The sequence below is a fragment of the Papaver somniferum genome, chromosome 2 (genome assembly GCF_003573695.1).
Source record: "Papaver somniferum cultivar HN1 chromosome 2, ASM357369v1, whole genome shotgun sequence".
Classification (NCBI taxonomy): domain Eukaryota; kingdom Viridiplantae; phylum Streptophyta; class Magnoliopsida; order Ranunculales; family Papaveraceae; genus Papaver; species Papaver somniferum.
In genome coordinates this window covers 119,625,565-119,637,169 of record NC_039359.1, presented here as the reverse complement: position 1 = coordinate 119,637,169, position 11,605 = coordinate 119,625,565, and the positions used below count along the sequence as shown (strand labels likewise).

The following is an 11,605-nucleotide window of genomic DNA, read 5'->3' as shown; positions in this document are numbered from 1 at the left end:
TCCGGGGTTGGTGATAAGTTAGTCTGGACCTCGACTACTCATGATAATTTTTCTTTCAAGTCTTTCCAGAAACTGTTGTCAGGGGAGTCAGATTTGTATTATAAAAGTTCTTCACGATGAGTTTTAAACTCTGCCATAGAAAACCAGCTTTTGACGTAGTACAAGATGGGCTTCGATACATCTTCTGGCAATGGCCCAGTCACATTAGACATCACTAGAATGAGAAATACAGGAGCATGGGGGGATGCTCGGAGCATTGGTCATTTTCGAATTTGTGGCAAAACATCTCAGCAGCCATACTATATCCCAGGCTCATTGGTCGAATCAAGTGGTAACATTTTTATGTTGTTTGAGGAGTTCAGTATTAAGTTAATCCAATTAATTTTTGCTACCAAACAAGCAAGAAGCATATGTGCAAGTTTAAACTTTCTGTACATATTGGTTCTTTCGTTTTTCATGGATAAGCAAGCCAGTGATGGACCAGTTATTACTTACTGGAGATGGTTAAATGACATCATTTATCCAACATTCTTTTCACCACATTTAGCTGCATTACCGGTTGGGATACTGCTAGATAATAAAATTAATGCCATACGATACATAGAAGACAGAAGACTTGGTTGGTGGATTCTATTTCAAAACAGAAATGTTGATACTGAAGTCAAGGAGGTATTTTTGGACCAGAGAAGGAATGAGTTAATTAATTACGTTTTCAAAGGTGTAGTTCGGAACTTGAAAGATACACTTGATTTACTCGTGATAGTCGTTGCTTGCATGGTTTACATTATCATCATTGGTAATGTGACTTTTGTGTTTGATCGCGTGAAATTCAAAAGCGCATCATATTACGCGTGGCACAACACCTCTTGGATACTTCTGTTTATGATCTCCAGAGTTATGGATTTTGTGTTTGATCGTGGTAAGCCGGTAAACGTGATATCTATATTTTCATGGACGAAAAGAACTCGTACTCTTTGATGACAACTCGAAGTCTAGAACAATATATGGAAAGAATGACATTTTTCTTGTTAGTTAACTCGAGGACGAGTTTCTTTCAAAAAGAGGGGACTGATGTAGGACATCTTCCTATCTCATTATGTCAACTGTACCAGTTGACCCCTTTCGTCTGTATCAACTATTATAGTTGATCCTTTAGTCCGTATCAACAATAGTTGTTGATCCCTAACATCTATGTTAGCTTACTTGCTTTGCAAGTCCTTTACTTTCCTAGTTTAGGTAGAATTCCTTTTTCTTTTCTTTTATTCTGTTCTTGTAAACCTATTTAAAGGCTATGCCTTCTTGTTTAGAAGACACATCTTATTATACATCTTATTATCAATATTATTATCAAGTTTGTTTATCAATCTTTTACCTTAGAATCTTGATCCTTGAATCATTTTTCTATTAAGTTTCTGACGAAACTTAAACCTATCCCTTTTACCCCTGTTCTGTGCTACACTAGCAACTTGGAACATGTTCAGTGTTGTTTTATAATAGTGACCAATCCATCTAGGAGCTGAATCGATGCATATTCAAAATCAATGTATAAATACTTATCTAATATATAGAAAATTGAGAGTTCGGCTGGATGAAATCCTAGAACATACATATTTATTGATGTATTTCGAATACAGGTTCAAAAAACCACCCCTAACACCATTGCACTGTAATGATATCAACTTAACTATATAATAATCCCATTTACTAATTTACTAGAGACCTTGTCCTAATTCCTGCATGACAATACGTAATCATCCCATTTTTTCCTTGTTTCAGCTTTGAGACTAAGTAAACAACCATTCAACCCCCCTTCACCTAATCTCCCATCCATTAAGCAATCCCAGTATTTCCCTAATATTTTAACCACTACGTCAAAGTCTTGGCGCTTCCCATCCCAATTCCCAACAACATTTTCCGTGTTCCTTCACCGGTAGCATAAACTCGTTGAATAATCCCCCCCTGCTGTGCTGGATACTTCGTGTCATGTCAAGTACAAGGATTAGGATATGGATTAAGATGCCAAATGCTAATTTCAAAAAATTGCGTCTTAAATACGCTCCTAGGGTTTTATCCAAATAACAATATCCTCATTTATCCAATCTAATCTAAAATACTAAGTACTTTATTTTTTTTCTCAACTCGTTTTTCTCGTATACTATAAAAACAAAGAACCTCAAAAGACAGAAACACACAAAAACCCCTCGTGTGTAGGTGTTTAACACTGGTTCTACTTCCTCCTCTCTTCTCTGACTGATTTACAGAACGGAATCAACCGTAAACTGGTACAATCCGGAGGACTGTAACGATGGGATCAATTATTCTGTCAGATCTGTTAACGCAGATATTGATTCCAGTGTGCGCCGTTGTTGGTATCTTGTTTTCTCTGTTTCAATGGTATATAGTATCTAGAGTGAAAGTTTCTCCACAAAAAATTTCTGATATTAATAATAAGAAGAATAATGGGTTTGACGATTCCTTGATTGAAGAGGAAGAAGGGATTAATGATCATAATACTGTACTTAAATGTGCTGAGATTCAGAATGCTATCTCTGAAGGTAATTTTTTTTTTATCTAGAATTTCTCTGATTTTTGTCAGATCTTTTTGTGCTCGTATATTATACATATATTTCAGTCCAAGGATTAGATTTAGCTTAAAGTTTCCATCTTTATAATTCAGTCCAAGGATTAGATTTAGCTAAAAGTTTCCATCTTTATAGTCTGTGCTTATTTCGTTTTTTATTTCAGATGATTTTTTTTGCATGTCCTTTTTTTTTTTGTTCAAATTTGAAAAAGTTAGGATCATATGTTAAAACTATAAGTTGGATCTGCTGCGATTCAAATTTTTGTTAAAACCCTAGAAATACATATTCTTCCTGAATTGTCTGATGCAATTTTGGTAGCTCAACAATTTTTTTATTTTACCCACCTTGCAACTAATTTGGAACTCCTCCCTGTTTGGTCTAACCTTTGCTGATTAATGTGTTTTGCCAACAAGTGGGTGAACAATATTGTCTTTTTTGTGTTCATTGATCTTATTCTTTACCACACTGATGGGTGTGTCGGTGGTGGTTAAGTTACAATTATCCTCAGGGACTTTGCATGCCTTTTTCTGGCTACTTTGTGCTGTATCTAATCAACTGGCATATATCGTTTTTCTTTGATCCACATAGTCTAATTAGACTGAGATCTCGCAAATACACATTTTAGCAAGCTGTTTTGCTACGGCTCTAAATGGTGTTTACTTGTTCAGGATTTCTTCATGATTTAGCTTGTACTTGAAAACCAAGTTGCACCCAGATATCTAACAATTGAATCCTTGTTTCATATTGATTTAATTTGCATTGTTTCGCTGCTGCAAAATGGTTATTTCCTGTCTCGATGATTGATTGAACCAACTCAGATTTCTGATGTGTGTGTTTATTGATGTAACAGGAGCAACTTCCTTCCTATTCACTGAATACCAGTATGTTGGAGTTTTCATGGTTGCATTTGCAATTCTTATTTTCCTCTTCCTTGGGTCCGTGGAGGGGTTCAGTACAAAGTTGCAGCCCTGCACATATAATGTAGATAAGATGTGCAAGTCTGCTCTTGCCAATGCTACCTTCAGCACCATATCATTTGTGCTTGGTGCTGTCACCTCAGTGATCTCTGGTTTTCTAGGAATGAAAATTGCGACATATGCCAATGCCAGAACAACCTTGGAGGCGAGGAAAGGTGTTGGAAAGGCTTTCATTGTTGCATTTAGGTCTGGTGCGGTTATGGGTTTTCTCCTTGCTGCTAATGGCCTTTTGGTTCTTTACCTTACCATCAATGTGTTCAAGATCTACTACGGTGATGACTGGGAAGGACTATTTGAGGCAATCACTGGTTATGGTTTAGGTGGATCATCTATGGCCCTCTTCGGCAGAGTTGGTGGTGGTATCTATACAAAAGCTGCTGATGTTGGTGCTGATCTTGTAGGCAAGGTCGAAAGGAACATCCCCGAGGATGACCCGAGGAACCCAGCGGTAAGAAATCAAGCTTTTGGCTTGCTGTTTATCTTAGTCTTCCTATTATAGATTTATTATAGATTTGTAGCTTAATCTGCCTATCTTATTCCACCTAGGTTATTGCTGATAATGTTGGTGACAATGTTGGGGATATTGCTGGAATGGGTTCTGATCTTTTTGGTTCTTATGCCGAGTCCTCTTGTGCTGCACTTGTTGTTGCATCCATTTCCTCTTTCGGCATCAACCATGAATTCACTGCAATGTGCTATCCCTTGCTTATTAGTTCCGTTGGTATCCTTGTCTGTTTGCTCACCACCCTCTTTGCGACCGATTTCTTTGAAATCAAGCTTGTCACTCAAATCGAGCCGGCACTAAAGAACCAGCTTATCATCTCCACTGCTCTGATGACATTGGGAATTGCTCTTGTTAGTTGGGTTGCCCTCCCATCATCATTCACAATCTTCAATTTTGGTACTCAGAAAGTTGTGAAAAACTGGTGAGCTCTATAACAAAGCTTCGCTATATTTAATTTTTTCTAGTTTGAACTTATCATTTTTTCAGTGTTAGAAAAGTAAGTATGCCCAGACCAAACAAGTTTTAAATTCTTCCTTTCTGGCTGCAGGGAACTGTTTTTCTGTGTTGCTATTGGCCTTTGGGCTGGGTTGGTCATTGGGTTTATTACAGAATACTACACCAGCAATGCATACAGGTAATGTTTCTAAGCAAAGACTTTTATTCATCGTTTTTCTGATGGTCTTTAATTGGGTTCAGTCTGAAGCCTTACTTCTCCATTTATGTTGTAGTCCTGTGCAAGATGTCGCTGATTCCTGCCGAACTGGAGCTGCTACTAATGTTATCTTTGGCCTTGCCTTGGGATACAAATCTGTTATCATTCCGATCTTTGCTATTGCCATCAGTATCTTTGTCAGTTTTAGCCTAGCTGCCATGTATGGAATTGCTGTAGCTGCTCTTGGAATGCTCAGCACTATTGCTACTGGATTGGCCATTGATGCATATGGTCCCATCAGTGACAATGCTGGAGGTATTGCTGAGATGGCTGGCATGAGCCACAGGATCCGGGAGAGGACTGATGCTCTAGATGCTGCTGGAAACACCACTGCTGCTATTGGAAAGGTATAACCTGTGTGACTTCTCTTTCTACTTCCCTTACTTTCTGCCTTTCTGGTATTGAGTTTGTTGAACTGTTCTGTATAGGGTTTTGCCATTGGATCAGCTGCTCTTGTATCCCTGGCACTCTTTGGTGCCTTTGTGAGCCGTGCAGCTATTTTAAGTGTGGATGTTCTTACACCAAAAGTTTTTATTGGTTTGCTTGTTGGAGCAATGCTTCCATACTGGTTCTCAGCTATGACCATGAAGAGTGTAGGAAGTGCAGCTCTTACGATGGTGGAAGAAGTTCGCAGGCAATTCAACACCATTCCTGGTCTTATGGAAGGTACTGCAAAGCCTGACTATGCCAACTGTGTCAAGATCTCGACAGATGCATCCATCAAAGAAATGATCCCACCTGGTGCCTTGGTCATGCTCACTCCCCTCATTGTTGGAACCTTTTTTGGGGTTGAGACCCTCTCTGGTGTCCTTGCTGGTTCCCTTGTTTCTGGTGTACAGGTAACATATTTTTACCTGACTACTTTTCGGCTGAACAGTGGAATGTGCCTTTCTAGTTAAGAGTCTTCCCATACTCTGTCGATCGATGAAAATTACTAGACCCGGCCCTACTTTGTCTACATGAAAACTGGGGGTGGTTAGCAACAGTGCACTTATGACTGCTGCTAGCATTTCTCCTGTGCATTTGAAATTTTAGAAAAGCACTGCGTCTTTGATGGAGTGTGTCATGCAATAGATGTTTTATCATTTTTGAACTTAGTACATGCTCTAATAAAAGTTACATTTGGCAGATTGCAATTTCTGCCTCCAACACCGGAGGTGCTTGGGATAATGCCAAGAAGTATATTGAGGTAAAAACAAGTTCCACTTTGGATTCTCTACTTTATTGTTCTTTACTAATTATGTGCCACATTATATGCTTGCACTGAGAATTATGTTGCCTTTATCTTGTGTATAATAATTTGTTTTATCATGACAGGCTGGTGTATCTGACCATGCAAAATCTCTTGGCCCCAAAGGGTCAGACCCCCACAAGGCAGCTGTTATTGGTGACACCATTGGAGATCCCTTGAAGGACACATCAGGTCCATCACTAAATATTCTAATCAAGCTCATGGCGGTGGAGTCTCTTGTATTTGCTCCTTTCTTTGCGAAACATGGTGGTCTTATCTTCAAACTCTTTTAAGTTTGGGGATGAGAAACTCCAGGAGATGTGATGATGATGATAATGTCTATTTTATATTTTGTCTAATCAGATCTGTACTAGTTTAGTGTTTAGTTAGTAGGTTAGTTCTGCAGCTTGAGTTTATACCTTATATGTCTTTTTGTCAGAGTTGGTAATTATTTAGCTTAGCTTCAACTTTTCTTTTTGCTGTTTTAGTGAGGTCAAACTTATGCCGGGAAAGGTTGAATACGTCTTCCCATTTTAAGATTTTTTTTTTCTTTTTTTTTTGTTCTGATAAGAAAAACTGGATTAATTGGGGATGCCTAATGAGACAAAGTCGGATCATTATTGGGGCCTCACATTCCATTAGAGGGGCGTTACCTAATACTACAAAAACGGGTTACCCATAAGTAATATCAAAAACCCCAAATCTCAAATAATTTTGTAATGACTAAATAACTCTTATTTAGTTAATTTTAATTTAATTTAATCAGATAAAAATTAAATTAACGAATTTTGTTGTATACTTGGTGAATTTTAGGACAGTTTTTGTGTGAAGAAAAACTGACTGTAAAATAAACTTCTACGGTTGGAAATAATTCAAACCTGGACGTAAATAATCCAAACCTAGACGTAAAATCAGATTCTACGGTTGGAATTAAAAGGAACCTGGACGTAAAATGAGCTTCAACGGTTGGAACTAATTCAAACCTGGACGTAAAACTACATGCAAATAAAATTTTACGGTTGGAATTAATCCAAACCTGGACGTAAAATTTCCAAACCTGGACGTAAAATCACTTCTACAGTTGGAACTTAAAGAAAACTGGACGTAAAATCAGATTCTATGGTTGGAATTAAAAGAAACCTGGCCGTAAAATGAGCTTCTACGGTTGGAACTAATCCAAACCTGGACGTAAAATTACATGCAAATAAAATTCTACGGTTGGAATTAAAATAAACCAGGACGTAAAATCACTCTTAGTTAAACGATAATCTAGACATTTTGTATATGTGTTAGGATATCCCATAACCACTTTTTTGGACATTAAGAATCCAAGTGAAGCCCCTCTATTGGAGTGCGACACACCAATAATAGCCTTCTAATAGAATGTATTCATAAATTAGTATGCCTTGGCATTGGAGTGTTCTTTTAACGTGTTACATAGCAGTATGCTTAAACACTATAACAACGGACACTGCAGTCTCTGTCCTGTCCTTCACCTTTAGATACCTATAGAATATAAGTTTGTTACCCTATTTCTGTTTTTGACCTTGTAAAGTATAATGGTCAGGATACTTCTCAAATCTTCCACGCAAACTCTTTAGCTTCTAACATTTCACCGAATAAATTCAAACAACCGTAACTTTGAATGTTAAGCAATGTCATCTGTGAAATGCGCAATATAAATTTATACCTGCACAACTCCAACCTGAGAAAAAAACTACAACAACGGGTACACATATAACATCGTATGAAAGTACTTATATTCAACATAATTTGTTGTTATTAAAAAAATTTCTGTTCCTCGACCCATAGTTGTTATAAACAGACCTCAACCAATGTAAGGAAAAATTACAAAATATCTATAATCCTCTCAAAAGTCAAAATTTCATCAACTTACTCATTAGGTTCTTCAATTTCAATGTTCTCCTCGCGTTGTTATTCATCTTCACTCGCGTCAACCAATGGTGACTCTCCTCCCCCTGTTCTTCATCTTCACGTCGACCAATGGTGGAATATCGACATCACTCTCCTAACCATGTTCTTCATCTTCGCTTGCGTCGACCAATGGTGAAATATAGTTATCATTTTGGAAACTCAAATACACTGGCAATCATATCCCACAATGGAGTTTCGAAAATCACATAGTATCTTGATTCTCATTCTCCAAGTCAATCCCCACGAACCGAAACTTTGTAATCACCCCACATCCTGATTCCGAAGAGGATTAGTATGATCTTCTCAAGCCTGAACAACTGATAAATTACAAAATAGCAATTGTGGCATGAACTCAAGATTGGACTAATAGAAATTCAGTTCAAGGCAACAATGCGTAAACCAACGATTTAGAGACACCTACCAGCAGGATTCCGAATTAAGAATACTACGAACCTCATACATGCCGACCATTGGAGAAGCTTATAGTTGGCAGTACCTCTTTTGTTCGTCACGAAATCAACTGCTGCTTGTGACCTTAATCCCTATTCCTGTTGAAAAAAAAAATCGATAGCACAAATTTTAGTATCTTAACAAAAGCCTAAAATATAAAAACATTTCAAAATTAACATCAGTAATCAAATATAAATTTACAAATTAATCAAGGCCGAATTTTATTTTCTCTGTTGTCGTTGTATTTGTTTTAAAAAAAATAAATTTATCTGAAAAAGAATGATTCAAATAAAATAAAGTGCAATAGTTCCTTGCTATATTAAAAGAGTTAGAATTACATAAGAGAGGAGGAGATGAGTTTTGATGAAAGATTATAGATTATATACCTAAACGACAAATGAAGTATTGTTTCCTACTGAACTCCCATGTCCATTTTGTATGATCTGTAATCCTACACAAATGAAGCCATAAAATGCAGTTAGCCTTGGCCAGATGTAGCTGGTCTTGGGCACAATGTTGATCTACATAAGATATTGAAGAAGATTTCCAACTCAATATTAGTCTGGTTTAATAAGTGAAAAACAATAATTAAATACCAATACGGCCTAAACAATCAAAGACAATATTTAGGTGGAAAGAGTATATGCTTTGCATGGGCTTAAGTTCATCATCCAACAGAATTACACTATTGGATGTAAAGATTGGCAGTTCATACAAATGGTGGCTAAACAACATCAGAAGATCGCAAATTTTAAAAATGCAGTCTACCTCCCGGTAAAAATGAGTCTAAGCATCTCCATAGTGGCATGTCATACGTACGCAAACATATGCTGATGGGTTATCATATAAAGAAGCAATGAGAGTAAAATTCATTACTGACGCAAAATTGGACATTTAATAAGCCAAAAAGAAGCTATCACCTAAGCACAAACACCAAATGTGATGCATGTTGGACTTGAATCTGTTGTGTAAATCAGCTTTCACGCCCTGGGCGTTTTTTCCGCGATGCACCTTTCATGATCTAAGGAATGTTTTTCTAATACAATATGGTAATTGCATATATACGGTATTCAATGCTCGATAAACTCCAACCATGTATAAGAATTTAAATTACAGACACGACAATTGAGTAAATAAAAATTTAAGGATCATATAACCACTACCCTTATTCAGAGAAAAAAAAAACCATTTTAAGGATCTTAAATACAATCACTTAGTGTTATATACCCAAAATCTAAGTAGGATATAAATTCATAACTAAAGTAGTAAGAGTCACGAAAACAACCTAATGGCCCACCGATGAATACTCAGTTCTTAATGCAGTGATTCGGAAAATACCTAACAAAAATCTGGCTCACTCTTCATAAATCCCCATGCGCTCGCGTTGCATTCAGCTAAAACACTAACATCTCAGTAGTAAATACTAACTTAATAGTAGCATTAAATCTATCTGTTTCGCTGTATTTTTTTTGTTGGTATATACCTGCATTTCACGCAGTTAAGGGAAAATTCAAAGATCTCTTATTAACTCTTTTTTTTTTACCCCTGCATTTCAGAAGTCAAGGGACATTTCACAGATCCCTTATTTACTCTGTTTGTTATCCCTACACTTCACGCAATCGAGGGGCAGTTCAAATTCCAACTTTCACCGGTGTCCTACGAATTTCGTAGGACGTCTTGTACTTTTGCACTGCCCATACCTAGGCTTCCACTGCTGCTAAACATATCAAGTATTTACCTCGACTAATTAGTTAAATCTATTAATGATAATCAAGTATTTTTATCAAAGATTTCGGTTGCATACCAGTTAAATTCTTAATTAGTTAAGAAGACTTCGCTTGCATCCTTCTCAGTCACATTATCTCCATTAAAATCTCATCCTCCTCTTAGTGCACTAATTAATTTCTGACACCAATCGTAAAATATACCATAGGTTGATGTCCAATCACTTTCCAATCAAAAAAAGAAGGAAATATGACGCTTACCTTGGCTATCCTCATCCTGTAGCATCTTAATTGCTTCACTGTCGCAAGGGTCGGCTGCTTGTTTCAAGTAAAGCGAATTGTTCGGAGTGTCTGCTAATGTGCTGCAATTAAATTGTTCAACAGTACAATTATTTCTGTTCATAATTGTCCCGAAATTTAACAAAGATTACAAATTCAATATTTAAAGAGAAATGAAGAAAGCACCTTAAGATGGAAAAAGAAGGAATCAAAGAATGTGAATATGAACATGCAAAGATGATGAAAACAGAAGCCACCCATATTCGTTTAGATGCATCTACAGATATGCTATTCTTTCGAGTGTTTTACATAAATAAATTTGGATGAACTAACACTATGACAACATTCAAGTTAAGCCCATGCTGGTACAAATGCAGACATATAATCTTACTACAATGAGATAAATCAAAAATCAGTTCAAGGCCTGGTCCTGTTAAGAACGATGCAACAACTCAATTAAGCGTCCTTTTAAAGGAATCACAAGAGGGAAAGAGATTGAAGGAGAACAGAGAAAATTAGGTTTCTTTTGGTTAGGTTGTAACCGAAAAACAAAAAATAAAAAAAACCCTAATTAAAACAAAATGAATAGAGATAAGGAATAGACCCTAAATTAGTTCCGCTGCAGAGAGACTAACCCTCGCATGAAAAATTAAAACAAAGTGAGGTAAATCAAAAATCAGTGGAAGTGATTAACCCTCGCATGAATTAGGAGCGAAGTGAGGATGGAAAGAGAACAGATAGAGCTTGGAGATTGGCTTTAGGTGTTTGGTGTGTATCTAAAATTCCAAAATAAAATGAAAACCCTCAATTCCTATTGGTAGGGGGACAAGAGCTATAGAATTCAAGTTTTTGGCCTAACTTTTATTCCGACGCCAGTATTTCGGCCTCAAATTATATATACAATCCTGAAATTGAACCCATGGATCATGTGTTATGATTTTTGAGAAATCTTTTGCCTTTTTTGAGAATAAGGATTTTTTTTTTTGCTAAGTGATTTCATACTCAAAGTTACATAAGGATCAACATTGTATGAAAAGTCGACAAGGTCGAAAAATTTGAAAGACAACGACCATTGGCAACCGATATGCTGATAATAAATCATAATGCCGACTATATGACTTTTGACATACAGGAAAGGTGTTGTAAATGCTTGGTTAGTCGGCATTTTATTAATTTTTTAACCTACCAGCTAAGCTAATGTATTATGTAT

At 36.7% G+C, this 11,605-nt stretch overlaps 1 protein-coding gene and 1 long non-coding RNA gene across 7 annotated transcripts; one reads left to right on the top strand and one right to left on the bottom strand.

The window, feature by feature from the left end:
- Positions 1–2,146: 2,146 nt before the first annotated feature.
- Positions 2,147–6,564, top strand: LOC113348954 (pyrophosphate-energized vacuolar membrane proton pump 1-like). Its single transcript, XM_026592868.1, has 8 exons — positions 2,147–2,555; positions 3,433–4,007; positions 4,106–4,485; positions 4,612–4,698; positions 4,793–5,123; positions 5,205–5,615; positions 5,906–5,965; positions 6,094–6,564. The coding sequence occupies exons 1-8, from the start codon at positions 2,306–2,308 to the stop codon at positions 6,298–6,300; spliced, it is 2,301 nt and encodes a 766-aa protein (XP_026448653.1). The 5' UTR covers positions 2,147–2,305; the 3' UTR covers positions 6,301–6,564.
- Positions 6,565–7,757: 1,193 nt separating this feature from the next.
- On the bottom strand, positions 7,758–11,195 carry LOC113348953. Of its 6 annotated transcripts, XR_003359850.1 has the most exons (5): positions 10,378–11,195; positions 10,197–10,297; positions 9,731–10,109; positions 8,779–8,843; positions 7,758–8,490 (listed from the first exon to the last, which is right to left on the bottom strand). It is a non-coding gene; the product is annotated as an uncharacterized LOC113348953 (long non-coding RNA). The 6 variants fall into 6 exon arrangements; XR_003359851.1 differs by lacking the exon at positions 9,731–10,109; XR_003359852.1 differs by lacking the exon at positions 9,731–10,109 and having other exon boundaries at positions 10,197–10,286.
- Positions 11,196–11,605: the final 410 nt, after the last annotated feature.